Source organism: Lampetra planeri, chromosome 23 (assembly GCF_965212315.1).
Source record: "Lampetra planeri chromosome 23, kcLamPlan1.2.h2, whole genome shotgun sequence".
In the NCBI taxonomy this organism is placed as follows: domain Eukaryota; kingdom Metazoa; phylum Chordata; class Hyperoartia; order Petromyzontiformes; family Petromyzontidae; genus Lampetra; species Lampetra planeri.
Genome location: NC_136129.1, coordinates 4,114,627 through 4,140,641, shown reverse-complemented (window position 1 = coordinate 4,140,641; position 26,015 = coordinate 4,114,627). Strand labels below are relative to the sequence as shown.

The 26,015-nt window shown below is 55.9% G+C and overlaps 2 protein-coding genes and 1 long non-coding RNA gene across 3 annotated transcripts in view; 2 read left to right on the top strand and 1 right to left on the bottom strand.

Annotated features, from left to right (window-relative positions):
- Positions 1-4,416, top strand: part of LOC144726525 (uncharacterized) — a 38,804-nt gene extending 34,388 nt beyond the window's left edge. Inside the window, exons 11-12 of the mRNA XM_078605319.1 lie at positions 1-460; positions 3,599-4,416. The exon at positions 1-460 is cut by the window's left edge and continues 542 nt beyond it. Of these exons, the coding sequence (XP_078461445.1) occupies positions 1-460; positions 3,599-3,673 (535 nt within the window). The 3' untranslated portion in view covers positions 3,674-4,416. The remainder of the gene's footprint in view (positions 461-3,598) is intronic.
- A 2,139-nt stretch (positions 4,417-6,555) lies between these two features.
- LOC144726261 (uncharacterized) lies at positions 6,556-8,107 on the top strand. Its single transcript, XR_013587255.1, has 2 exons — positions 6,556-6,636; positions 6,690-8,107. It is a non-coding gene; the product is annotated as an uncharacterized LOC144726261 (long non-coding RNA).
- Positions 8,108-15,910: 7,803 nt separating this feature from the next.
- On the bottom strand, positions 15,911-25,637 carry NANS (N-acetylneuraminate synthase). Its single transcript, XM_078604808.1, has 7 exons — positions 25,183-25,637; positions 20,064-20,163; positions 19,228-19,343; positions 18,261-18,360; positions 17,905-18,059; positions 16,876-17,142; positions 15,911-16,101 (listed from the first exon to the last, which is right to left on the bottom strand). Exons 1-7 carry the CDS (start codon positions 25,312-25,314, stop codon positions 15,916-15,918), a joined length of 1,056 nt encoding a protein of 351 aa, XP_078460934.1. The 5' UTR covers positions 25,315-25,637; the 3' UTR covers positions 15,911-15,915.
- Positions 25,638-26,015: the final 378 nt, after the last annotated feature.

The window sequence follows — 26,015 nt, the reverse complement described above, 5'->3', positions numbered from 1 at the left end:
GACGCGCGACTCGCCCGTCACGCGCGTCGCCGGGGACGATCGGCCCGGCGGCCTCTTGGGCATCCTCGGTTTCTCCGTGGCGACGTCCCCGACGCCGCCGCCGGTGCCGCCGGCGCCGCCGGTGCTGCCGGTGCCGCCCCGAGCGGCCGCGCTCACGCTCGCCGTACCAACGCCGGCGATGGCGGTGGCCGCCGCCGCCAGGGAGCGGTCGCCGAGTCCCAGGCCCGGCGTGGATGGGGCGGTGCCGGTGCCGCCTGCCACCGGCACCGTCAAGGCCGCCGCTGCTCGCGGTGGCGGCGAGCAGCGCGCCGGCGCCAGGCTGAGTGTCGGGGCCCAGAGCACGGAGCTTCGCAGGAGCTGCGATTCGCTGGACGCCGAGTGCGGAGCGGAGGGGAACGGAGACGCTGCGAGGAAGGGAGCAGAGAGCGGGGAGCAGGAGCGGGCACCTGGAGGAAATGAGGTGCGTGGTGGTGGTGGTGGTGGTGGTACATGGAATGATACTCGTGAGAACACAAGCAAACAGGGGTACACTCGTAAGCACACTCCTAGATGTACACAGACGAGTTAATTTTGTGTCACTAAATGAGAACTCGGAGAGACCAGGATGATGAGCCTCGTTTGCAAGAGTGACCTGGGTCACGCAAAGTGGATGAAGCCAAGCAAATTAAGTCAAGTCGAGCAATACAGAACTCGAAACACAAACAACTATCACAGACACAGGTACACATGTACACAAACAGGTGCACACATGTGCACATGGATGCACAGGGGCGCACTCAAACGCCAAAGACAAAGACCGCCGTATAGCCTGAACAGACTGTTGTGGCAAGTGCTGTTAGCGAGCACCTATGAAGGCCGGCACGGCACATGGGGGGGGGGGGGACGGGTGGCCAGCACCACGCCTGGTGAATGTTTACACACCAGGTACTCATTTGAGGCCGAGTCGACCTAGGGGAGACCGTGAGTTGGAATCGAACTCGGGTCGCTAACCGCTATACACTCCCGCTCACACAGACACACAGACACACACCCAAAAGCACCGTTGTCCACGTGCACGCGCACGCCCAGGCACGCGCGCGCACACAACATTTCCACTGCTAGAGAGCGCCGACTTACGGTCACGCAACGCAGTCGCTACTCATTCAAGGCCAGAGTCGACCTCGGGCGAGGAGGAGGCTCGGTCAAAGGTCGAGGGAGTGCGGTTCTAACCCTGCGCCCACCTCTAACCCCTAACCCCTAACCCCTAACCCCACGCCCTCAGAGGCGCGGTGGCCCCCGTGGCCCCTGGACCCCGTAGGCCCCGGCTGCCCCGTGAGTTCAAGCCCTGCGACCACCCCCCCCCCCCATGGCTGCCCCCACCACGAGCCCCCACTTTCCATCGCTGTCTGGCTCCACCCGCCGTCTACTTGACCCCTGCTTTAGTGGTGCTCATCTGACACCCCCTGCCCCCCCCACTGCTTGTCTGACACGATGCCCCCGCCCCGCAACCTCCCCCCCCCTCCCCCCCGACAACCTCACGGAATTTGAAATCCCACAGGGCCTGCCCGCCATTAGCATCGGAAACAGTGTTTGGCTTGAGTGGAAGACCAGCTTTGCCTGTCTGTCTGTCTCATCCTGCCCGCCTGTCTGGCTCTCAGTCAGTCATCCTGTCTGCCTGTCTGGCTCTCAGTCAGTCATTCTGTCTGCCTGTCTGGCTCTCAGTCAGTCACCCTGTCTGCCTGTCTGGCTCTCAGTCAGTCACCCTGTCTGCCTGTCTGGCTCTCAGTCAGTCACCCTGTCTGCCTGTCTGGCTCTCAGTCAGTCATCCTGTCTGCCTGTCTGGCTCTCAGTCAGTCACCCTGTCTGCCTGTCTGGCTCTCAGTCAGTCACCCTGTCTGCCTGTCTGGCTCTCAGTCAGTCATCCTGTCTGCCTGTCTGGCTCTCAGTCAGTCACCCTGTCTGCCTGTCTGGCTCTCAGTCAGTCATTCTGTCTGCCTGTCTGGCTCTCAGTCAGTCACCCTGTCTGCCTGTCTGGCTCTCAGTCAGTCACCCTGTCTGCCTGTCTGGCTTTCAGTCAGTCACCCTGTCTGCCTGTCTGGCTCTCAGTCAGTCACCCTGTCTGCCTGTCTGGCTCTCAGTCAGTCACCCTGTCTGCCTGTCTGGCTCTCAGTCAGTCACCCTGTCTGCCTGTCTGGCTCTCAGTCAGTCACCCTGTCTGCCTGTCTGGCTCTCAGTCAGTTACCCTGTCTGCCTGTCTGGCTCTCAGTCAGTCACCCTGTCTGCCTGTCTGGCTCTCAGTCAGTCGTTCTGTCTGCCTGTCTGGCTCTCAGTCAGTCACCCTGTCTGCCTGTCTGGCTCTCAGTCAGTCATCCTGTCTGCCTGTCTGGCTCTCAGTCAGTCACCCTGTCTGCCTGTCTGACTGTCAGTCAGTAAGTCTGTCTCTCTGGCTCTCTGCCTGTTATTCATTCTGTCTGGCTAACTGGCTATCTGCCTGTCGTCTGGCTGCCTGGTTGACTGGCTGCCTGGCTGCCTGTCGTTCTCTCTGTTTGATTCCATCTCTGCCCATCAGCGACTGCTGCCTTCTCTGTGTTTGCTCGAATTTTTCTTACTCAACGAGGCATTACTCTTCATAAGCGATGCATGACGCATGCACCCACACTCCCCCCCCCACCACACACAGTCACTGCCCTCCATGTGTCCTCAATGTACACCACGCACACACACGCACATGACATGCACCATGTGTTTCCTGTACATGTGTGTGTGTATACGCTGGGTGTGCCCATACGTGCAGGATGTATGTGTGTAGGTGTTGTTTTATTTCGGTCAGTCGACCCGTGGCACCTGGGTCTGCCCCGTGACCTCCTGCCAGCGGGTGTTCGACACTTCACGTGGCCTCAACGTGCACTTGGCCTGGCACAACCGTCGTGGTGACGTCACCGCCACTTAGTGGCGAATGGCGGTTGTTGTTTTATGTTTAAACAGTTTCTGAGCGCAGCGCCCAAAGGGCCAAAAACACCAAGCGGCCAGCTACAACCAGCACTGCGGAAGCTGTATACGACGAGAGCGTAACGTGTTGCTTGAATTCGGAATGGTTGTTGTCGTAAGAGCTTGGGGATAAAGGGATGGCGACGTGGGAAGAGGCAATTCTAGAATGGAGCAGTGCAAGGGAAGAAACGGAGAGAAGTGTTGTAACTCATGGGGTGGTGAGCGAGTGGGTGAGCGCGTGGGTGAGAGTGGGTGAGTGGATCAGGACCGAGTCCTCAACGCGGGCGGAGGGGGGTCAATGAGTACAGGTCACGGGAACAGTAACCACCACCAGGGCAGCAGCGATAGAAGAGTAATACAGAGGCGCGACCTGGCCACCAGCGAGCGAGTGACTGGAGTGAATCCGTGAGTGCTGGATCATGAATCACCCCGACTGCTCAACCCGGCACTCTATGAAGTACAGCTGTGCGCGTGTGCGCGCGTGCGTGTGTGTGCGTGTGTGTGCGTGCGTGTGTGTGTGCGTGTGTGTGCGTGCGTGTGTGCGTGCGTGTGTGCGTGCGTGTGTGTGCGTGCATGTGCGTGCGTGTGTGTGCATGCGTGTGTGTGCGCGTGCGTGCGTGTGTGCACACAGGACCACAGCGAGGGCTGCTGTTCGTCCCTGAACCCCGCGGTACCCTGTGACACGACCCCAGTGGCGACAACGTAGGGGAGCTCATGGGACCCTGTCGAGAACCCCCATCGGACTTCGTGGGTCCTCATAGCCCCACCCCCCCCTGAACGTGTATCACGTGGGATGGGGGGGGGTGTCTGGCCCTGCTTGGACCCCCTGAGTGAGTGAGTGAGTGTGTAACGCGACCCCTGGGTCCCCCGATGGAGTCTCGGAGAAGGGGGTGTGTGATGTGGGCTGTCGGTGCAACTACACACACACACGCACCTCGCAGGTACACACGTACGCAGGTACTATATACAAATGTACATACACAAGCACGCACGTGCGCACTACGTAATGTGTACACACATACACACTATAGACTCGGCACTTGTCCCATATCGGGCAAGCGCCCTTAGCGGGTGATGGTGTGGCCAGAACCACGCCTAGCCACCTTTGTCTCTACAGTGCTGAGGTTTACAACACTGCACTGGGTACTCGTTTAAGGCTGAGTGGACCTAGAGGGGAGGAGTCCAGGACCGGTACATATATTGCTCGCCACTGGAGTTAGCAGTGGCTGGGAATCGAGGTGAGGGTGCTGGGTTTGTAGCGCAGTGTGCTAACCACTTTGCCACTGCTCCACACACACACACACGGGTGCTATTGGTACAGTTATATACACAATTATTCACACACATATATATACGCACTCAATAAACGCCAACACAATGTTTACACAAACAAGTATTATACACAGCTGATACTATACACTACGTGACTTTCCCGAAATAACCATAGAATACGATACTACACACACACACACAAACGTGGTGTAAAACGTACACACTATTCGCACACGCGTAAACACTGCGACTACATACACAAGTACACACACACACACACGTGGTGTAAAACGTACACACTATTCGCACACGCGTAAACACTGCGACTACATACACAAGTACACACACACACACGTGGTGTATATACGAACTACACATACACACATTTCGATTTAAAGCTTTCGTGACTGCAGGGATTCATCTTCTTGGTTCTTTCGGTAAAGTCACGTAGAATGGAAGTAATAAAATAATAAAATAAAAACATAATAAAATAATTCTCACGACGTTTCGGCCACAACGCAAGCAGCCGTCCTCAGGCAAGCAGTGACCTGTTCTCCACTTGAGGACGGCTGCTTGCGTTGTGGCCGAAACGTCGTGAGAATGATTTTATTATGTTTGATTTTTATTATTTTATTATTTCCATTCTATGTGACTTTACCGAAAGAACCAAGAAGACATACACACATTCTATACATGCACTCTGCATGTGGCAATGCAAAAATTTGTGAAAGTGAAATAAATTCTTACACTCATGATAGATACAAGCAAGCATCGAATCGCTGGCAGCAGAACCCCAATGTTTTACGGATGAATACGACCGACGTGCAATTGCCATGCCGCTGTGAACACGTGATGGGCCGACTTTACGGAGGGAACAAAGCGATGCGAATGAGATGGGGGGGGGGGGTAAAAACGAAAACTTGTTTGTTATCTCGCTCGACTACGGGAATGAGACTACAAACCTCGATTGTTGAGTTGAACCCAGACCCACTCCCCCCCCACCCCTCCCGGGGTCGTGACGATCCACGAGTCTTCTTCTTCACACAGCCTGGCCAGTGTGCGTATCCTCCTGTTTCTAGTAGCCCTGCAGAGCCAGTGGGGCAATTCCACGTTCCTATGGCGGGGGCGTCTGTATCTGTAAAGGGGCAACCACTGTTGACTTCCCCACAAAGTGGTACTGATTTTATCGACCGCCCCCCAGAGGGGATGTGGTTGCGTATTTGCACGACTATTAAATTATCAACACGCGTGATGTATAGAGACACTACAAATATAAAGATCCCCCGTGTAGCCTTAAAATACACTTTTGGGGCAAGTGCTGTTAGCGAGCACCTATCAAGGCCGTCAGTGTGCAAGGGGGTGTGTGGGTGGGTGGCCAGGACCACGCATTGGCCAATTTCGCCTCCCCAGTACGGATGTTTACACGTGGCACCAGGTACTCGTTTAAGGCCGAGTCGACCTAGGGGAGGCCCAGGACCAGTTAAAACATTCACTACGTATTGGTCATGAGCGGGGAAACGAATTTGGGTCGCCGAATTTGTCGCACACTGCGCGAATCACTGCGCCACCCCTCCCCACTTACACACACGTACACTCACGTGTTCTATATCCACGTGTGTATGTTTACACACACACACACACTGGTGCTATACAGCCATACACAGACATACACCCACACATAAACACACAAGCATGCATACCTACGCAACTCATAAGTGTGTGCATATATGTATATACACAAGTACACACACACACACCTTTGTGAGAACATGTACGCATAGACACACAGACGTACAAACATCGTACACGTGTGAAGATTGTACTCGTCCCCACAGGTCTACACATGGACAGACTCGTAAACAAGTACGCACACATACAAACGTTTGCACACACATGAAGACATGTACACACGTACAACAACCGCCATTCGTCACTAAGTGGCGGTGACATCATCACGGCGCTTGTGCCAGCCCATGTGCACGTTAAGGCCACGTGAAGTGTCGAACGCCCGCTGGCAGGAGGTCACGGGATAGACCCAGGTGGTGCCATGGGTCGACTGACTGAGATGGCTGACCGATACACCACCTGTGCCCTCTACTGTGCCAACACGTACAAACATTTATACACGCGCGCACATGCGCACATGCATGTGGGTACGAATGTGTGCACACACGTACGAACATGCGTGCACGCAGGCAGACGCGTGGGAACGTGTACACGCGCATGTAAGCCACACGTGCACACGCACATATCAGGAGAGTCCAGTGTTTCAGATCCCAGCATGAGGGCTCCACGTGGAGCCTCTAAAAGAGATGAGAATTGTGCAGCGTTTCCATGAACCACGCAACTCCAATTCCCGCCCACGCCGTCACCCGGGCCCCCCACTATACGCCAGAGGTCGCAAACGGGTTTTGATTCCTTACCCGTACCCGTACCCGGCCGCACCAGAGGTCGCAAACGGGTTTTGATTCCTTACCCGTACCCGTACCCGGCCGCACCAGGGTCGCAAACGGGTACCCGTACCCGACCGTACCCGTACCCTACCCGTACCCGGCCTGGGAGTATCGGGTACCTGATTGCGACCTCTGGGATAAAGCCATGTTGCAGGCGCGGGTGGGTTGATTCTAGGAACTTGAATTGTGAGAAGAGACAAGACGTTGAGAAATGAGTGACAAACGGTTACTCACCAGTGACTCACGGCCTACCCGTACCCGTACCCGGCCGCACCAGGGTCGCAAACGGGGTACCCGTACCCGGCCGGGTACGGGTAGCCGGGTATCGGGTAGGGTACGGGTATCGGGTACCCGGTTGCGACCTCTGCTGTGCGCACACCGTTTCCAATTTTATCCCGATTGTGGTATTTGGTGCCGCGTGACGGGAGCGAGAATCCTTTGGGAGGTCTCGTGAGAGCAGCGCCACCTCTCCTGCTGGGAAGCAGGATATCACCGAGCTCGTCTCCGGGGTCTCGTCGTCTTTAAGTGACCCCTGGTTCACACATCAGAATCACCATCTTTGCGTAGACTGGAGGAATCCGATGAGCTACGAAGCTCTTTTTTCAAACGTCCGGTACAAGCACGCAGTCGAGGGCTGCGTGCTCCCGCCAACCGCTCTGCCATATGAGAGTGAGGTTCTTCACGTGCCACCAGTCAAAACCCCGTTATTTTAATTCTCACGGCCGGAATTTTAGACTGCGATGCGGAATTAAATTCAATGCGATGGTGCCGTTATTTTGTATTTACGTGTAACGGACAACTTTTGTTGGGTTTCCAGTTTGGGCCAGAGTCCGAATTTTCCGCTCCAAATTTCAATTGTCGAGCTTGGTGGGCCGACGGACCCGACGTCAGAATTGTGGGCGAACGTGAACACCGTAGACATTTGTGTGAGAGACCTGCCCATCCGACTGGCGCGGAAATTCTCTTAATAACTTGGAAGGTCGTGGGAAACGCCACCTTTTTATCTGTTGTAACTCTAACGAGTTGTCCATCATGAGTCGAACTCAAGCGCACTTTTGAGTTCCCCCTCGAGTTAGCGGTCCATGGAAACGAGGCGTCCGATACTCTGTAAGGTGGGAGGCGATCGGAGCAGGTGCAAGATGATGACATATTTCGTGGGAGGGAGACGAGATGAGGATGTGGACGGTGCCGAGAGGAAATGTCGTAGTGGGAGAAACTAGTGGTAGCGGAAGACAAGTGCTGTATATGGTAGCAGCTGGGAGATGAGTCCAGATAGGAATTACAACTGGAGATGAGTGCAGATAGGAATGAAAGCTGGAGATGGAGTGCAGATAGGAATGAAAGCGGGAGATGGAGTGCAGATAGGAATGAAAGTGGGAGATGAGGCCAGATAGGAATGAAAGTGGGAGATGAATGGAGATGGGAATGAAAGCGGGAGATGGAGTGCAGATAGGAATGAAAGTGGGAGATCAATGGAGATAGAATGAAAGCGGAAGATGAATGGAGATGGGAATGAAAGGGGGAGATGGAGTGCAGACAGGAATGAAGGTGGGAGATGAATGGAGATAGAATGAAAGTGGGAGATGGAGTGCAGATAGGAATGAAAGTGGGAGATGAATGGAGATAGAATGAAAGTGGGAGATGAATGGAGATGGGAATGAAAGCGGGAGATGGAGTGCAGACAGTAACGAAGGTGGAAGATGCGTTCAGAAGTGCAGACAGGAATGATAGCGGGAGATGATGGCAAATAGGAATTACATTTGGAGGGAGGGGGAGCCTTGAGAATTATTCATTCGGTGGGAGGTGGGAGTCGCTGGCTCCTATTTATTTAATTTATTCACCGCGCGCCACTGACACCCGGACGACCCGCTCGGACGAGGGTTCCGGGATGGTCGGTTGGGATGGGGACTCGAATGGAGCCCCTCCCCCGAGGGATGGAGGGAGGGGGCGAGGTGTCCCCCCCTTCATGGCCGAGGTGACCGGTTTGATTTGATCCTCGTGTGTGGATTCCTGTTGATTCCCCTGTCTTCTTTGAACCTCCGTCTCCGCATCGATCCCCTGCCATCTCGCGATCCCCAAATCTCCCCTTGAATCCTTTTCATCCCTTTCATCCTCTGCTGGTTCCCGCAATTCTTGATATCCCAACCTCCTCTTAAACCCCCGATATATTCGGTTGATTCACCCCCCCCCCCCCCACCCACCCACTGTATCTTGTTTGACCCCCTTGTGTTCTCTTGAACTCGGTCTCCTGATCATTTTGTATCATCCTGATCCAATTTCCTATTGACCCCACTATCTCATATTGAGCCACGTCCTCCCTCTGGTTCCCTGGTCTTACTGTCGACCCCCCCCACCCCGCATCTTCTCATTTCCCCACTATTCTCTTTATCCCCTATCCCCTCTATCCCCTATCCCCTCTATCCCCTATCCCCTCTATCCCCTATCCCCTCTTGAGCTGCAGATCCCTCTTATATCTCCGATTGATCCTCCACGCATCTCCCCATCATCCCATCCCGCCCCCACCCGCCCGCCCGCTACTGCTGTGTGCCCTGTATTCGTGTCACGTGATTGTGCTTTAATCAGAAATAAACTTTGGCAGAAGCCACCGCCTGCACGTTACTATGCCGAGGCCGACTCTGCCCGTGTTCATTTAACGCAACTGACGAGCGAGTGGTGATGGTAGAAAAGGCTGCAGGCGGTCGTGGTGGTGATGTGGGCGATGGAGTTGGTGATGGAGTTGGTGATGTGCTTGGTGTGGGGAACGGTGGCGCAGTGGTTAGCGCAACTGTTATGAACCCACTGACCCAAGATCGATTCCCACGCACGGCAAACGGCGACTCGCCGAGGTCGATTGCGTCTTGAGTACCTGGTGCGAGGTGTGAGCATCAGCACTGGGGAGACAAAGGCGGCCGGACGTGGTGATGGCCACCCACCCATTTGTGCACCGTGATAGCCTTCATAGGTGCTCGCTAACAGCACTTGCCCAGCAGTCTCTTGAAGGCTATGGGGGGGGGGGGTTCTTAGGCTTTGATGCGATTGGTGGTGGTGAAAGATGCTGGTGATGGTATTTGTGATGTTCGTGAAGGTGGTGGTGATGGAGATATTGGTGATGGCCGTCACGGAGTCTCAAGACCGATATTCAGGAGGGTCCTTCCATCGGCATGTTTGGCCAATTCCATGACAGTGCAATGGGAAAGTGCTGCCCCCTAGGGACGCGATAAGAGGTCACTTGAAGTGATCTCAGAATCACTTCTGCGGTATCTGCTTCCGTGGGCCGTTTTGTGTTCTTAAGCCAAAATGCCAACAAGAGAATCCGTGTCGCGAGCAGAGCGTGACGCTTATCTCATCTGAGCCAGTACTGGAAATGCATCGTTCTTGTGGCGAGTTTCAGTTCATCCATAGGGCATGTACTGTCGGGTTTTCACAAAGGGATGCACACATTATCGATCCCAATGGGATGACGATGAACTGAGTCATACCCACCCACAATATAATGCATTCAAATTACGTTCGTTCATTATTAATGTGGTGATGTGCAATAGCATTACCGTATATGAAGCGGGTTGTTGCCATAGAAACCAGAGGCTCCAGACTGGACCACTACCCCTCGGGGGAAGCGTCTCCATGGAGACGGGAGCCCCTACTCTCATCCCACTTCCAGCGCAAACCATTCACGTGTGGGGGTGACGTCTCCATGGAGACGGGAGCCCCCACTCTCATCCCCCCTTTTCCAGACCAAACCATTCACGTGTGGGGGTGGCGTCTCCATGGAGACGGGAGCCCCCACTCTCATCCCCCCTTTTCCAGACCAAACCATTCACGTGTGGGGGTGGCGTCTCCATGGAGACGGGAGCCCCCACTCTCATCCCCCCTTTTCCAGACCAAACCATTCACGTGTGGGGGTGGCGTCTCCATGGAGACGGGAGCCCCCACTCTCATTCCACTCTTCCAGACTAAACCATTCACGTGTGGGGGTGACGTCTCCATGGAGACGCGAACCGCCGCTTCTCCTCCCCCCTCTTCCAGACCAAACCATTCGTCGATAGGGGTGATGCGCTTCCGTGGATACAGGAATTCCCATTTCACCTCATATTCTCGCCTCCCGGCGTAGCACGGACTGTACCATTGCATGCAGACGGGAGCCTCCACTCATCCCCACCCCATAGATCTTCAGTCTAGATTTGGACTGAACCATTATCATGTGGGGAGACGGGGTTAGGGGGTGGGGGGTGTTGCGGCGTTTCCACGGATATGGAAGTTTCCACTGAGTATGCCACACTGCTCTAATATCTAAATTCGGACTGAATCATTATACCGCAGGGATGGGTCTCCATGGAGACGACTCGCCAGAGCTGTGACAAAGAATACGGAGCCGACGACTCACAGAGCCAAGTGATAATGGTTCAGTCCAGATCAGCATCACTTGGTCGTCATGGTAACGGTAGCGGTGGAGGGTCGCCCAGGTGAGCCTCAGTGCGTGGGGTACCACGTGGCACTAGTTCGCCACGCAGCTGCCCGAGCCAGGGTTGGACTCGGGCCCGTGGACTCCTCCTCGGCTCCCCCCCCCCCCCCCGAGTCTCACCCCCCCCCCCCCAAGTCTCCCCCCCACCGAGTCTCCCCCCCCCCCCCCACCGAGTCTCCCCCCCGAGTCTCCCCCCCCCACCGAGTCTCCCCCCCCCCCCACCGAGTCTCCCCCCCCCCGAGTCCCCCCCCCCCCCCCCGAGTCTCCACCCCCCGCCCGAGTCTCCCCTCCCCCCCCCGAGTCTCCCTCCCACCTCCCCCGAGTCTCCCCCCCCCCCCCCGAGTCTCCACCCCCCCGAGTCTCCCCCCCCCCCCCGAGTCTCCACCCCCCCCCCGAGTCTCCCCCCCCCCCGAGCCTCCCCCCCCCCCCCACCGAGTCTCCCCCCCGAGTCTCCCCCCCCACCGAGTCTCCCCCCCCCACCGAGTCTCCCCCCCCCCCGAGTCTCCCCCCCCCCCCCCGAGTCTCCACCCCCCGCCCGAGTCTCCCCTCCCCCCCCCGGAGTCTCCCTCCCACCTCCCCCGAGTCTCCCCCCCCCCCCCCCCGAGTCTCCACCCCCCCGAGTCTCCCCCCCCCCCGAGTCTCCACCCCCCCCCCGAGTCTCCCCTCCCCCCCCCCCCCCGAGCCTCCCCCCCCCACACCGAGTCTCCCCCCCCCCCCGAGTCTCCACCCCCCCGAGTCTCCCCCCCCCCGAGTCTCCACCCCCCCCCGAGTCTCCCCCCCCCCGAGTCTCCACCCCCCCCCCCGAGTCTCCCCTCCCCCCCCCCCGAGCCTCCCCCCCCACACCGAGTCTCCCCCCCCCCCCCGAGTCTTCACCCCCCCGAGTCTCCCCCCCCCCCGAGTCTCCACCCCCCCCCCCCGAGTCTCTCCCTCCCCCTCCCCCCCCCCACCGAGTCTCCCCTCCCCCCCCCCCCGAGTCTCCCCTCCCCCCCCCCCGAGTCTCCCTCCCACCTCCCCCGAGTCTCCCCCCCCCCCGAGTCTCCACCCCCCCCCCGAGCCTCCCCCCCCCCCCGAGTCCCCCCCCCCCCCCCCCGAGTCTTCACCCCCCCGAGTCTCCCCCCCCCCCGAGTCTCCACCCCCCCCCCCCGAGTCTCCCCTCCCCCTCCCCCCCCGAGTCTCCCCTCCCCCTCCCCCCCCCCCCCACCGAGTCTCCCCTCCCCCCCCCCCCGAGTCTCCCCTCCCCCCCCACCGAGTCTCCCCCCCCCCGAGCTCCTCCCCCTCCCACCGAGTCTCCCCCCTCCCCCCCCACCGAGTCTCCCCCTCCCCCCCGAGTCTCCCCCCCCCCCCCGAGTCTCCCCCCCCCCCACCGAGTCTCCCCCCCCCCCGAGTCCCCCCCCCCCCCCCCCGAGTCCCTCCCCCCTTCGAGGTGCAAACCGGGACGTGCCACAGGAGGAAGTGGAACTTCTCGTTGTACCGGAGCACGCAGAGCTGCGTGCGGATCCGTGGTGTTCAGTGGCGGAGTTCACACATTGTTGTTGTTGTTGTTACTGTTGTTGTTGCTACTGTTGTTGTTACTGCTGTTGTTGTTGCTACTGTTGTTACTGTTCTTGTTACTGTTGTTGTTGTTACTACTGTTGTTGCTACTGCGTTGACAGTGGTGCACACTCAACAAAACACTCAACACATTCGTCATTAACACCGTGGCCCCGGCTCTTTCTTCATCCACACGGTGACCACGCAAACTCACTGCGCGTGTGTGATGAAGCTACAACTCTGAACTCTGTCTCTCACACACACACAGAGGGGTTTGAGGGCTAAGCGTGTTTACTACAATTACAACATTACTGCATATGCTGAGGGAAACTAGTTTACATTCCCTCCCGTTTACACCTCAGCGTGTACATTTTAAACCCCCATTTCACGTGGGTTTTTGTGCGCCAAAAACGATTTAACATTTTGTCTTCTCTAACGTTTTTATTGCGTGTTTTTTTTTCATCAGAACATTGTATTGAACCTCGTGTTACCTCAACCTAGATGCTTTAGCGTGATTTTGCTGTAAACCAAAGTTTAAAAGTTTTTTGTGACTTAAAAATCCGTGTTGGTGGGGGTTTATCTATGGAAACAGCGCCCTGGGCGATGAGGTGCATTGTGGGAGATTAGAACGTCATTAATTAGATTTAAGTCTGTTTCCCCGCTTATTGGGGTTTAAATCCACATTTTTCTTTTAACCGGCTTAACCCCATCTTTTAGCATTGGAAACGGCCTTTTTGTAACGCAGCAGCGCCCTCTAGTGGTGAGATGTTTTAAGGCTACTGTACAGCACTAAAGTCAAATGTATTAAGTAAAAAAACACTAATCCTAAATCCCATGAAAATAAATCAGTTAAACCATCTTGTAATTTTTGGGGGGCCCTACTGAGCTTGGGATGCCGGTACAGACGGACCCCATACCACGGCCCCAACAGGCCCGGCCACGGGTGGTTCGCGTGTCCCAAGCAGAGGTCGCAACCGGGTACCCGATACCCGTACCCTACCCGATACCCTGCTACCCGTACCCGGCCGAGTACGGGTATCCGTTTGCGACCCTGGTGCGGCCGGGTACGGGTACGGGTAGGCCGTGAGTCACTGTTGAGTAGCTGTTTGTCACTCATTTCCCAACGTCTTGTCTCTTCTCACAATTCAAGTTCCTAGAATCAACCCACCTGCGCCTGCAACATGGCTTCATCCCAGAGGTCGCAATCAGATACCCGATGCCCGTACCCTACCCGTACCCGGCCGGGTACGGGTACCCGTTTGCGACCCTGGTGTGGCCGGGTACGGGTAAAGAATCAAAACCCGTTTGCGACCTCTGGTTCCGAGACAAAAAAAATCCACCAAAGACGACCGCCGCTGTGAAAGCGTGGCCTTGCAGGCTCGTTTATTGTACCAAGTCGCACCCAGGACCTGACAGCAGATTCAACACCGACGTCACGGAGGCGGCAGGGGTATCAGCGACTCCGTTACGAACGTCGATTGATTGCATAGCTATATTCTAAGGTTTTCGGTAAAGTCACGTAGGTAAAAAATTTTAATTAATAAAAGTGTTGCCTCCGAAACGTCGTGATTTTTATTTTATTTTTATTAATTTTAATTTTAAATTTTTACCTACGTGACTTTACCGAAAAAACCTAAGAATATGAATCCTTGCAGTCATGAAAGCTTCAAATCTGATTGCATAGCGCCAGTGTGCGATGCCCTTTACTCCCCCCCACCTTCACCAACACCACAATCAACACAATTACCTCCTAATTATAATGATTAACAACAACCGCAACCCACACATAGTGGCACTAAGTGTTCTTTCACAGTTTTCCCCACTTCGAAGGCGGCTGGTTTAGAAACCGGGCGAGGAAAAACTCCACAGCCCATGGGCCAGGACGTGGCCCCCGCTACTTCATTTCACACGGCCCGCGGCCACGCAAAAGCCCTGCGCCAATTCAAAACATCCCACAACAATCGATATTAATCCGTCACCGCAAGCAGGTTGCCCGACTATATATGTTAAAAAAATGGTTTGACAACTTCAAGTAGCATTGCTTGGAACTGGGGCCCCAACGTTACTGGAAAAAGACGGGTTTGGCCAGAAACCACGACGGCTGTAGATTTCCCGGGAGTGGCTCTGTCAGCGTCGCCAAGGCACTGAGGCAGGGCAAGCATCTTAGCAGCACTAATAGGGTACTAGAGGGAGGAGGGGCATATTTCCGATCTGGCAACAACACCCTGTGATAAACGCAGCGAGCCGTAATAGTTTAGTGTTATTAGTGGATGACGTGGAGCAGAGGTCGCAACCGGATACCCGATACCCGTACCCTACCCGATACCCGGCTACCCGTACCCGGCCGGGTACGGGTACAGGTACCTGTTTGCGACCCTGGTGCGGCCGGGTACGGGTACGGGTGGGCCGTGAGTCACTGTTGAGTAACTGTTTGTCACTCATTTCCCAACGTCTTGTCTCTTCTCACAATTTAAGTTCCTAGAATCAACCCACCCGCGCCTGCAACATGGCTTCATCCCAGAGGTCGCAATCAGGTACCCGATACCCCAGCCGGGTACGGGTAGGGTATGGGTACGGCCGGGTACGGGTACCCGTTTGCGACCCTGGTGCGGCCGGGTACGGGTAAGGAATCAAAACCCGTTTGCGACCTCTGACGTGGAGGCCAGCGTTCATCTATGGTTGGCCTGGCAAAGGTATTTGAAATCCCTAGTCGGTGCTCAATAAAGAGACGTCCCCCTCCACCGGATGTAAAGTAATCCCGTCGGTTTGCGCTGCTGTAAATAAGAGTCGAGGGGATCATTCCCGTGTGGTGTCTTACGCAGGTAGCCACACTGGCCTGGCCACTCCGACACCCCCTCCTCCCGGCCGCTTCCCCTCCTCACAGCTCCACGTCCTCGTCACGGGGATGCCCCACTTCTTTTCAAGCCACGTTTGCCTCCTTCCCGGTCACGCCTCAATCATTACGTACGTATGTACGTAGCCAAATGTGCTCATCGGAGGTGCGGGGGGAAGAACAACAAACCAAACACAAAAATCACCTCTAAAAAGAGATTCGTTTTCAATATAAGATTCAAAAGTTATCTCACGACGCCTCCCTCGTTTACCTGGCCGCTCCCAACACCCCTGGCACGCCCCGATCCTTCCGCACGCGGCCCCGCACCCCCACCACTCCCCTCACCCCCCCACCACTCCCCTCACCCCACGGCCTTCACCGCCCGCCCCCCCCCCTCGTCACTGCAGGGCGTCCTCGGTGACGGAGTCGTCGGCGAGGATGGCGCGCGTGGTGGTGCGGCCCACGAGGCTGTAGATGAGCTCGGGAGCGACGCCGCGCGGCTCCGCCACCTTCACCGTCAGCTGCTCGAGGGTCACCTTGGCCCCCGCCGCGATGTCCACGCGCGCCACCACCGACTTGCCCAGCTACGCGAGAGAGGGCGGGGGGGGGGGGGGTGGGAGAGGGGATGCGCAAGCAGGGAGGTGTACCGCTGCCATTAGGGGTGGAAGCGCAGTGGTAAGCGCCGCACTGCGCACTGCACACACGGGTGGACAGGGTGGTCCAGATATCTTGCAACCCCCCCATTTAAAAACACGCGTTGAAGAGTATTTGGCTGCTATGAAAGTCCACAAGCCACTTCGTTGAGCTATCATCACATCTCACCTTGGTGTGCCAGGCCTCCTCACCACCACCGTTCCCGTGTCTACACCCCACACCTCTTCCCCCTGCCCCTCCCCCCACGTGTCTCACCTTGGTGTGCCAGGCCTCCTCACAACCCCCCTGTCTCCCCTCTCCACCTCCACACCCCCCCACGTTGGTGTTGCAGAACTCCTCACCGCCCCCCCCGTCTCTCCCGCACACCTCCCCCACCACGTGTCCCACCTTGGTGTGGCAGGCCTCCTCACCACCACCGTGTCTCCGCTCACCGCCCCCCCCCCCCGTCTCTTCCCCACACCTCCCCCACCTCCCCCACCACGTGTCCCACCTGGTGTGGCAGGCCTCCTCACCACCACCGTGTCTCCGCTCACCGCCCCCCCCCCCCGTCTCTTCCCCACACCTCCCCCACCACCCCCACCACGTGTCCCACCTTGGTGTGGCAGGCCTCCTCACCACCACTGTGTCTCCCCTCACACCCCCCCCCGTCTCTCCCCCACACCCCCCCCCCGTCTCTCCCCCACCTCCCCCACCACGTGTCCCACCTTGGTGTGGCAGGCCTCCTCGCAGGGCAGCATGCGCTTGGCGGGCGAGCCGAGCGCTGCCTCGACGGCGCGAACCTCGAGCACCAGCTGCGCCAGCTCCGAGGGCTCCAGCGACGCCTCGTGGTCGCTGCCCTTCCACGTGCGGTCCAGCGTCACGTGGCGCTCCACCACCTTGGCCCCCAGCGCCACCGCCGCCAGCGTCACCGTCAGCCCGCTCTCGTGACCCGAGTAGCCCACCGGCACGTCCGGGAACTCCTGCTGGTAGGTCTGGGGGGGGGGGGGGGCAAGGAGGGGGCAGGCAAGGGAGAGAGAGAGAGAGAGTTGGGGGGAGAGGGTGGAGGTGTAGGAGGGTTAGAGTGCACACGGTGGAGGAGGAGGAGGAGACTGGGGAGGAGACGGGGGTGAGAGGATGAGTGGTGAGGTGGCCCAAGGCAAGCACTCGGTGAGCGGCAAGGAGCAGCGAGGAGCGGCGGTGGTGAGCGGCGAGGAAGTAAGAGCAGCAGCGGTGAGCACGAGTGGCGCTGAGGCGAGGCACTAGGTGAGCACTCTGTGGGGAGTGAGGAGCGGTGGTGGTACGAGTAGTGGCGAGAAGCGGTGGTGGTAGTGGTGAGGAGCCATGGTGGTGAGGAGTGGTGGTAGTGGTGAGAAGCGGTGGTGGTAGTGGTGAGGAGTGGTGGTGGTGAGGAGTGGTGGTGGTAGTGGTGAGGAGTGGTGGTGGTAGTGGTGAGAAGCGGTGGTGGTAGTGGTGAGGAGTGGTGGTGGTAGTGGTGAGGAGCGGTGGTGGTAGTGGTGAGAAGCGGTGGTGGTAGTGGTGAGGAGCGGTGGTGGTAGTGGTGAGGAGCGGTGGTGGTAGTGGTGAGGAGTGGTGGTGGTAGTGGTGAGGAGTGGTGGTGGTGAGGAGTGGTGGTGGTAGTGGTGAGGAGTGGTGGTGGTGAGGAGTGGTGGTGGTAGTGGTGAGGAGGGGTGGTGGTAGTGGTGAGAAGCGGTGGTGGTAGTGGTGAGGAGCGGGGCGGTGGTGGTGAGGCTCACGGTGAGCACACGCAGATTCACGTCGCGCGGCTCCAGGGGGTAGGCGCTCGTGCACTGCAGGAGGCAGAAGTTGGGGTTGAGCGGCTTCACGGTGGCGTAGACACGGCGCATCGTCTCCATGCTCTGCATGCCGCTCGAGATCACCATTGGCCGGCCTGACCAGCGGCACACGACGACAACAAAATCATCATCACCAAGAGATCACAGTTTTCCATCGCCCAACATCGTTCGACGTCGTCAAACAACATCGCTCAACGTCATCATCGTGATGGTTGTGGGTAGTGATTGCATTGACGTCAGTGGTTGACATTTGTGGTGGTGGTGGTGGTGGTGGCTGTTGTAGCGGAGAGCGTCACCCTTCTTGGCGGTGCTCTCCAGGTAGGGGAGGTTGTTGGTGTCTCCCGAGCCGACCTTGAAGAACGGAACGTTCAACTCATGGAGGAACTCCACGGCCATCTGGGACAGAGGGACATGGGGACAGGGCGACAGGGGGCATGGAGAAACTGTACAATTTCTTATTCCAACTCAGCTTGCACGTACACACGTGTACCTATCCGCGTGTACTGGGATTTTTGCACAGCGTTGGTGGACGGTGCTTTTTTTTCTGGAAGACTTTGCAGTTTTTTCCTGGATTTTTCTGTTTGCGCAAAGTCACTTTAAGATGTTTTTTGTTTGTTGCGGTTGCACCCGATTCAAGAGCCGAACGGCTCACAGGGCGATACCAAATAAATGAAACTGAAACTGTGTGTACTTGTGTGTGCATTTGTGCATGCGCACCTGTGCGGTTGTGCGCTAACAACCCGGCGACCCGAATTCGATTCCCTCTCACAGCCAAAACCAGTGACGATTATCTGAACCAGTCCTAGGCCTCTCCTAGGTCGACTCAGCCTCAAATGAGTATCTGGTGCGGTGTGTAAACATCGCCACTAGGGAGACAAAGGCGGTCGGGCAAGGTGGTGGCCACCCACCTCCTTGTGTGTCGTGCCGGCCTTCATAGGTGCTCACTAACCGCACTTGCCTCAACATTCTGTTAAGGCTATACGGGGGATCTTTGTCTTTATTTTGCGCCCAGAAAGCTGCCACAGTGGGCACCACAGGCGGTGCGCATCTGTCGGTTATCTCACTCATCGAAACATGAACACCTGGTGGGTCTGTCCCGTAACCCCTTCCGACCAGCAGCGGTCGCGAGCCTGCCACACTTCCCACGACAGCCTCAAAGTGCACCTAGCCCGGCACAAGCTCTGCGCCGACGTCACCGCCACTTTGTGGCGAATGGGCGGCTGCTGCTGCTGCTGCTTGTTGTTGTTGTGCGTGGGCACGCACCTCATCCATGCCGGACGCCGTGAAGAAGATGCCGACCTCCTTGGCGTAGCGCTGCAGCTCGCGGTACTGGTCATGGCTGAACTCCAGGTGCCGCTTGTGCTCCCCGTACGTTGCTCCTACACCGAGAGAGACCCCCGCCCACCACCGCCCACCACCGCACAGCGTTAACCGAGCCGGTTGCGAGCGGCGCCTATTAAGGCCAACGCGGAACACGAGGAGTGGTGCTGTTGCTAACACCACTCCCGGATGCCGTTATCTCCCCTGTGGTGATGCACCAGGTGCTCCTCATTTAAGGCTCAGCCAACCCCAGGGAGGCCCAGGAAAGTTTTAAGTATTTTTGCCACTGGTGTCGGCCGTGATCGGGAATCCAACTGGGGTCGGCGGGTTCGTAGTGTAAAATTAAAGCGACTCAACGTGGCGACTAAATCGTAGGGATCTGGGACGGTGGTGCACAGCTTCCCAAGGCCCTGCGGAGCACCGCGAAGTACGTGTTGTCGTGCCAGTGCATGTGGTGAGGTTAATGCAGCGTGGTGAAATGTTCCTGTAGTAAGGTATGGTTAGTCAGGTTAGTGTGGTGTGGTTAGTATGGTTAATGTGGTGTGGTTAGTGTGGTATGGTTAGTATGATGTGGTTAGCGTGGTGTGGTTAGTGTGGTTAATGTGGTGTGGTTAGTGTGGTGTGGTTAGTATGATGTGGTTAGTATGGTGTGGTTAGTGTGGTGTGGTTAGCGTGATGTGGTTAGTATGGTTAGTGTGGTGTGGTTAGTGTGGTGTGGTTAGTGTGGTGTGGTTAGTATGATGTGGTCAACGTGGTGTGATTAGTGCGGTGGGACTCACCCCACGAGTGCTTGGAGGTGTATGGCCGCTCGAGTGCGGCGCGGTTGAACTTGTGGTCAAGTTCACTCTTCTGGAACTTGGCACAGTCCGCACCACAGTCCTGTGTACACACAAAGACAAAGATCCCCCATGTAGCCAACACAGGCTGTTGGGCCAAGTGCTACAAGCGAGCAACACTGAAGGCCGGCACGGTACACGAGGGGGGTAATGTCACCAGCCAGACGACCGACCGCCTTTGTCTCCTTAGTGCTGACGCTTACACACCATCTTAGGTACTCGTTTTCAAGGCTGAGTCGACCTAGAGGAGGCACAGGACCGGTTCAGATACTCCACGCTGAAGTTGGCTGCGGGCAGGAGCGGGAATCGAAATCGGTCATCAGGTTTGTAGTGCGCAAACCACGGCACTGCCGCTTCCCATACCATGATGAGATCTCACTGAATATTTTCCAAGTCGGAGGTAGCCTGCGCCAGATGCAGAGGTCGCAAACGGGTTTTGATTCCTTACCCGTACCCGTACCCAGCCACACCAGGGTCGCAAACGGGTACCCGTACCTGGCCGTACCCGTACCCTACCCGGCTGGGTACGGGTAGGGTACGGGTATCGGGGTACCTGATTGCGACCTCTGGGATGGAGCCATGTTGCAGGCGCGGGTGGGTTGATTCTAGGAACTTGAATTGTGAGAAAAGACAAGACGTTGGGAGATGAGCGACAAACGGTTACTCACCAGTGACTCACGGCCTACCCGTACCCGGCCGCACCAGGGTCGCAAACAGGTACCCGTACCCGGCCGGGTACGGGTAGCCGGGTATCGGGTAGGGTATGGGTATCAGGTACCCGGTTGCGACCTCTGGCCAGGTGGCATCTGATGAGTACAGCGATACCTTCCTGGACTTTCGTCGCTTTTATTATATACTAGCGGAAGTACCCGGCTTTGCCCAACGCTGGGTATATCGAGTTTATACCACAAAGTCGTCGCCTGACAGAGTTGCGTGTCGAGGCCTAGTACCGTGCAGAGCCTCCGGCCTCGCCTAGATTGCCCACCCGGCTGAGGCTGGGTGCTGGGGCCGTTAACCCCCCCCCCCTCCCGCGCTACAATAATACTGTCTAATCGCTATAATTTTATTATCTACCGACCCTATAATAGTAACTGCACACATTGGGGTGGGGGGGGAGTGAAGAGGACGTGAAACTTTGATGAATTTACCTCACAGTCGCGTGTTAATGCGTGCGCATATTTATAACGGGAATTAAAAATGGCGTCCACCCCGCAGCGAATGCGTCGCTACCCGTTGCCAGGGGCAACCGCCGTGGTCCGCGCCGGTCGGCAATAGTAAATAAATAAATAAAGCGTTAAATAACTAAATAATGAGAAATCGCACTAAATCGATAATCGGTCCGATTTAAAGTTTAGAGACGAAAAATCGGAAATGCCTAAGTTTACCGCGGGGCCGGGGGCGTGCCCACCTGCAAAAATTAATCTCGCCGAACCCCACGGTCCGAGAGTTACATCCCCCGCAAGGGAGCGTACGCAGACGGACGGACAGACAGACAGATAGATAGACAGACAGATAGACAAAAAATGAATTATAAAGGTTCGATTATTAATATTATTATATATTATTAATACTGTACTTATTTCTGTAATTATAACAGTATAATACTACAATGTTTACTTACGCAAGATTATAAATATTTCAAGGTATCATTTTGTTAATTTATTGAGTTTTGTTTATTTATTTAGTCCTGTTTATTTATTCTTATGTTTATTTTTATTTTATTTGTTCATTTGGGTTTCGCACGCATGTGTCATATAGTTACGGCACTGTAGTTATTTGCATGCACGTTTTTCGCCGGCCAAAAAACATTTGCAAGGCTAAATCAAGACTGTGCTTTGACATTCGTCCATGCCCTGGTCCCTAACCAAACGACAGTGCGAGGTGTTCCTTTACCTGCACCGATAGCAAACCTGAACAGACCCCGGCTGACATTAAGCCCTGGATTATATTAAAATGTCACACCGTGTTATAAGCTTAAATAGCGCCACTATACAGCTTATCTGGAGAGCTGGGTACACACACCCACGTATATACACACACACACACCCAGGTGAACACAGACACACCCACGTGCACACACAACCCATCCCCATGTGTAAACACACGAGGCTTTCCCACCGGGCCAAACCGTGAGATGGCTAATCATCTCACCGTGCCGGGAGAGGGGAGAAGATCGTGTTAATGCATTGTGCCGAGTGGTGAATTCTTGTGACTATTATTACAAAACTAGGATTATTATGCTCCAGGAAGACTTCTTCCAGATGTTTCAACAAAGCAGCTGCCTCTCGCTCGACAAGGGCAATTCTGGAAAACTCAGGGACAGGTGGCACATTTAACATATTTTTTGGAGCAAGTGCTGTTAACGAGCACCTATGCAGTCTTGCCAGCACCTCGCCCGACCGCCTTTGTCTCTCCGGTGACGATTTTTACACAACGCACAAAGCATGGGTACTGATTCGAGGCCAAGTTAACCTAGAGGAAGCCCAGGACCGGTTCATATAATAGTCACTGGTGTTGGCCATAGCGAGTGGGAATCGCCGGGCTCGTAGCCCAACACGCTAACCACTGCGCCACCGCTCCCCATTGTGACCCCACCATTACCAATACCCCCAATTCGCCACTAAGTGACGGTGATGTCACCACGGCGCCTGTGCCAGGCCAGGTGCACTTTGAGGCTGCCACGTGAAGTGTCGAAGGCTCGCTGCTGCCTGGAGGAGGTCTCGGGACAGACCCAGCTGGTGCCGTGGGTTGGCCGTCTTGAGACGACTGGCAGATGCACCACCAGCTGTACCCTCTACTGTGCCAACACACATACAAACATTTATACACACAACAACAACAACAACAACCGCCATTCGCCACTAAGTGGCGGTGACGTCACCACGACGTTTGTGCCAGGCCATGTGCACCTTGAGACAACGTGAAGTGTCGAACGCCCGCCGGCAGGAGGTCACGGGGCAGACCCAGGTGCCACAGGTCGACTGACTGAGATGACCGAGATGACTGGCTGATGCACCACCTGTGCCCCCTACTGTACCAACTTGCATCTGGCGAATAGCCGCAGCGATACCCCACGACACACACCACCACCACACCACTCAATCGGGCCTCCTACTCACGGCACCAACCATCGCCCCCCACCCTCACCAGCTGACTAACACCCGCAAGGCCACTCTTGCACATGAGATTCTATCCCGGGCTCTGGAGTTCTCTCTCAACAACAACAACAACCGCTATTCGCCACTAAGTGGCGGTGACGTCACCACGACGCTTGTGCCAGGCCATGTGCACCTTGAGGCCACGTGAAGTGTCGAACGCCCGCTGGCAGGAGGTCACGGGGCAGACCCAGCAGGTGCCACGGGTCGACTGACTGAGACGACTGAGATGACTGGCTGATGCACCACCTGTGCCCCCCCTACTGTGCCAACTTGCTGTGCTTTAGCCAGACTCTCACACACAGACAGACACCTGGTTAAACAAAATCAACGTTTAACCGAAGCACGTCTCGGTTTATTGCCAAGAATTAGGTCGAGACGAGGACTTGGGGAGGAGGAATTTCGTGCCCTAGGGGAGGGGGGGGGGCAACAAACGTCACGAGAAGCCGCGCCTTGCACCGCTGAACTTTGAACCCCGGTGTCGAACTCGAGTGCTTCAAGTTCCAAGTTAATTTATTAGGTTTAGCCCTGTGAGCCATTCGGCTCTTGAATCGGGTGCAACCGCAACAAACAAAAAACAAAAACATGAACAAAAAAACATCTTAAAGTGAATATGCGACTGAGTGCAAACAGAAAATCCAAGAAAAGACAACAAAATATTGCAGAAAAAAACACCGTACACCAACGCTGCGTGCACAAATCCCAGTGGGATGCAAGTCAAACATCCAACAACAACCACAAGACAACTTAGATTAAATTTCGATTTAAAGCTTTCGTGACTGCAGGGATTCATTTTCTTGGTTCTTTCGGTAAAGTCACGTAGAACAAAGATTAAGGCCATCAGTCTAACTCTGTACTACAACAAACAAACACGGCTAAACCAATACACTTTTCGAAATCACCAAAATAAAGCCATGAAACCAATGAAACAGTGATCATAGGAACTGGCGACCCACGGCATTCGGAAGGAAGCCAGCATTGAGAGGATGGACGTTGAATTTACTCAACCACGAGTGAGGATGTTGGGGGGGGGGTGATTAAACTCCACCAGGGGGGGGGGGGGGGACGTGATTTCACCTCCACCGGGGAGGGGAGGGGGGGGGTGAGGGCCAGGGGCAGAGGTCGCAACCGGGTACCCGATACCCGTACCCTACCCGATACCCGGCTACCCGTACCCGGCCGGGTACGGGTACGGGTAGCCGTTTGCGACTCTGGTGCGGCCGGGTACGGGTAGGCCGTGAGTCACTGGTGAGTCACCGTTTGTCACTCATTTCCCAACGTCTTGTCTCTTCTCACAATTCAAGTTCCTAGAATCAACCCACCCGCGCCTGCCACATGGCTTCATCCCAGAGGTCGCAATCAGGTACCCGATACCCGTACCCTACCCGTACCCGGCCGGGCCGGGTGCGGGTAGGGTACGGCCGGGTACGGGTAGCCGTTTGCGACCCTGGTGCGGCCGGGTACGGGTAAGGAATCAAAACCTGTTTGCGACCTCTGGCCAGGGGACATAACGTCAGCTCTACGAGGTGGACCCGAATTCATCTCCACGAGAGGGACATGAGTCTGTCCCAAATTCCAGAATCTGAATCTATATTTAATGCTGGAGGAATCCGATTAGCAACACAGCTCTTTTTCATTTCGATTTAAAGCTTTCGTGACTGCAGGGATTCATCTTCTTGGTTCTTTCGGTAAAGTCACGTAGAATGGAAATAATAAAATAATAATACAATAAAACATAATAAAATTATTTTAAAACAAATTATTTTATTATGTTTTATAATAAAATGATTTTATTTTTATTAATTTATTATTTCCATTCTACGTGACTTTACCGAAAGAACCAAGAAGCTCTTTTTCACTGATGTCCAATGCTGAGTGAGACCCCCCCTTCTCCTCCTCTTCCTCACCTTTGCCATCTTGATCATCTTCTTGGCGATCTCCAGGTCTCCCTGGTGGTTTTGGCCGATCTCGGCGATGATGAAACACGGGTTCTCATCGCCGATCTTCCTGCCCGGGCACAACTCAAACTCCAGAGGCATTGCGACAAGCTACGAGTACGGTGGTGGTGGAGAAGGAGGAGCGGTGAAGCAAGAACGCGGATGTGGCTGATCCCGAAGCAGATGATATCAGCGGAATAATCAGGAGCAGCCAGGAGATGGTATCAGCGGTATCAGCGGAATCAGCAGGATCAGCAGAATCAGCGGTAACAGCGGAATCAGCGGTAACAGCAGACACAATGTGAACAGCAGAATTGGCAGGAACAGCAATTGACGTGAACAGGTGCAGCGGCAGCAGCAGCAGCAAAGCCCGGAAAAGGATGCACGGGGAGGCACCGAGACACGTGGCGCTCACGACGCCTCCAGTGACGTCACGACGCCTCCACGACGCCGTCAATGACGTCACGACGCCCGGGCATGCGCGTGAGTGACGTCACGACGCAGCCGCGCCCAAAGCGTTTTGCCGACGTATCGAATGGCGTATTCTTAAAGACGACAATACGCGCCAGAAAGTAAGATGCCTTGAACTGTTGCTTAAGATAGTGTCGTGTTATGTGGGGGGGGGGAAGGTGCGTCTTATAATCCGGTCGTTTGCCGGGGACGTCACGCGGCACATGGTTGATGCCCACCCCCTATGACGCGGGCGGCCATCTTCCCTAGGGGGTCGGCCATCTTACCTAGGGGTCGGCCATCTTACCTAGGGGTACATTGCACGTGGGGACATTAAAGGGTCACTCAAAATT

What these genes read in the sequence shown, in the direction of transcription:
- NANS (XM_078604808.1), bottom strand. Translation starts at nt 25,314, where the DNA reads ATGCCTCTGGAGTTTGAGTTGTGCCCGGGCAGGAAGATCGGCGATGAG. An exon ending in AGATGATCAAGATGGCAAAG is followed by an intron (nt 20,164 to 25,182) that starts GTGAGGAAGAGG and finishes GTGTGTACACAG; the next exon opens with GACTGTGGTGCGGACTGTGC. An exon ending in CGGCGTCCGGCATGGATGAG is followed by an intron (nt 18,361 to 19,227) that starts GTGCGTGCCCAC and finishes CCTCTGTCCCAG; the next exon opens with ATGGCCGTGGAGTTCCTCCA.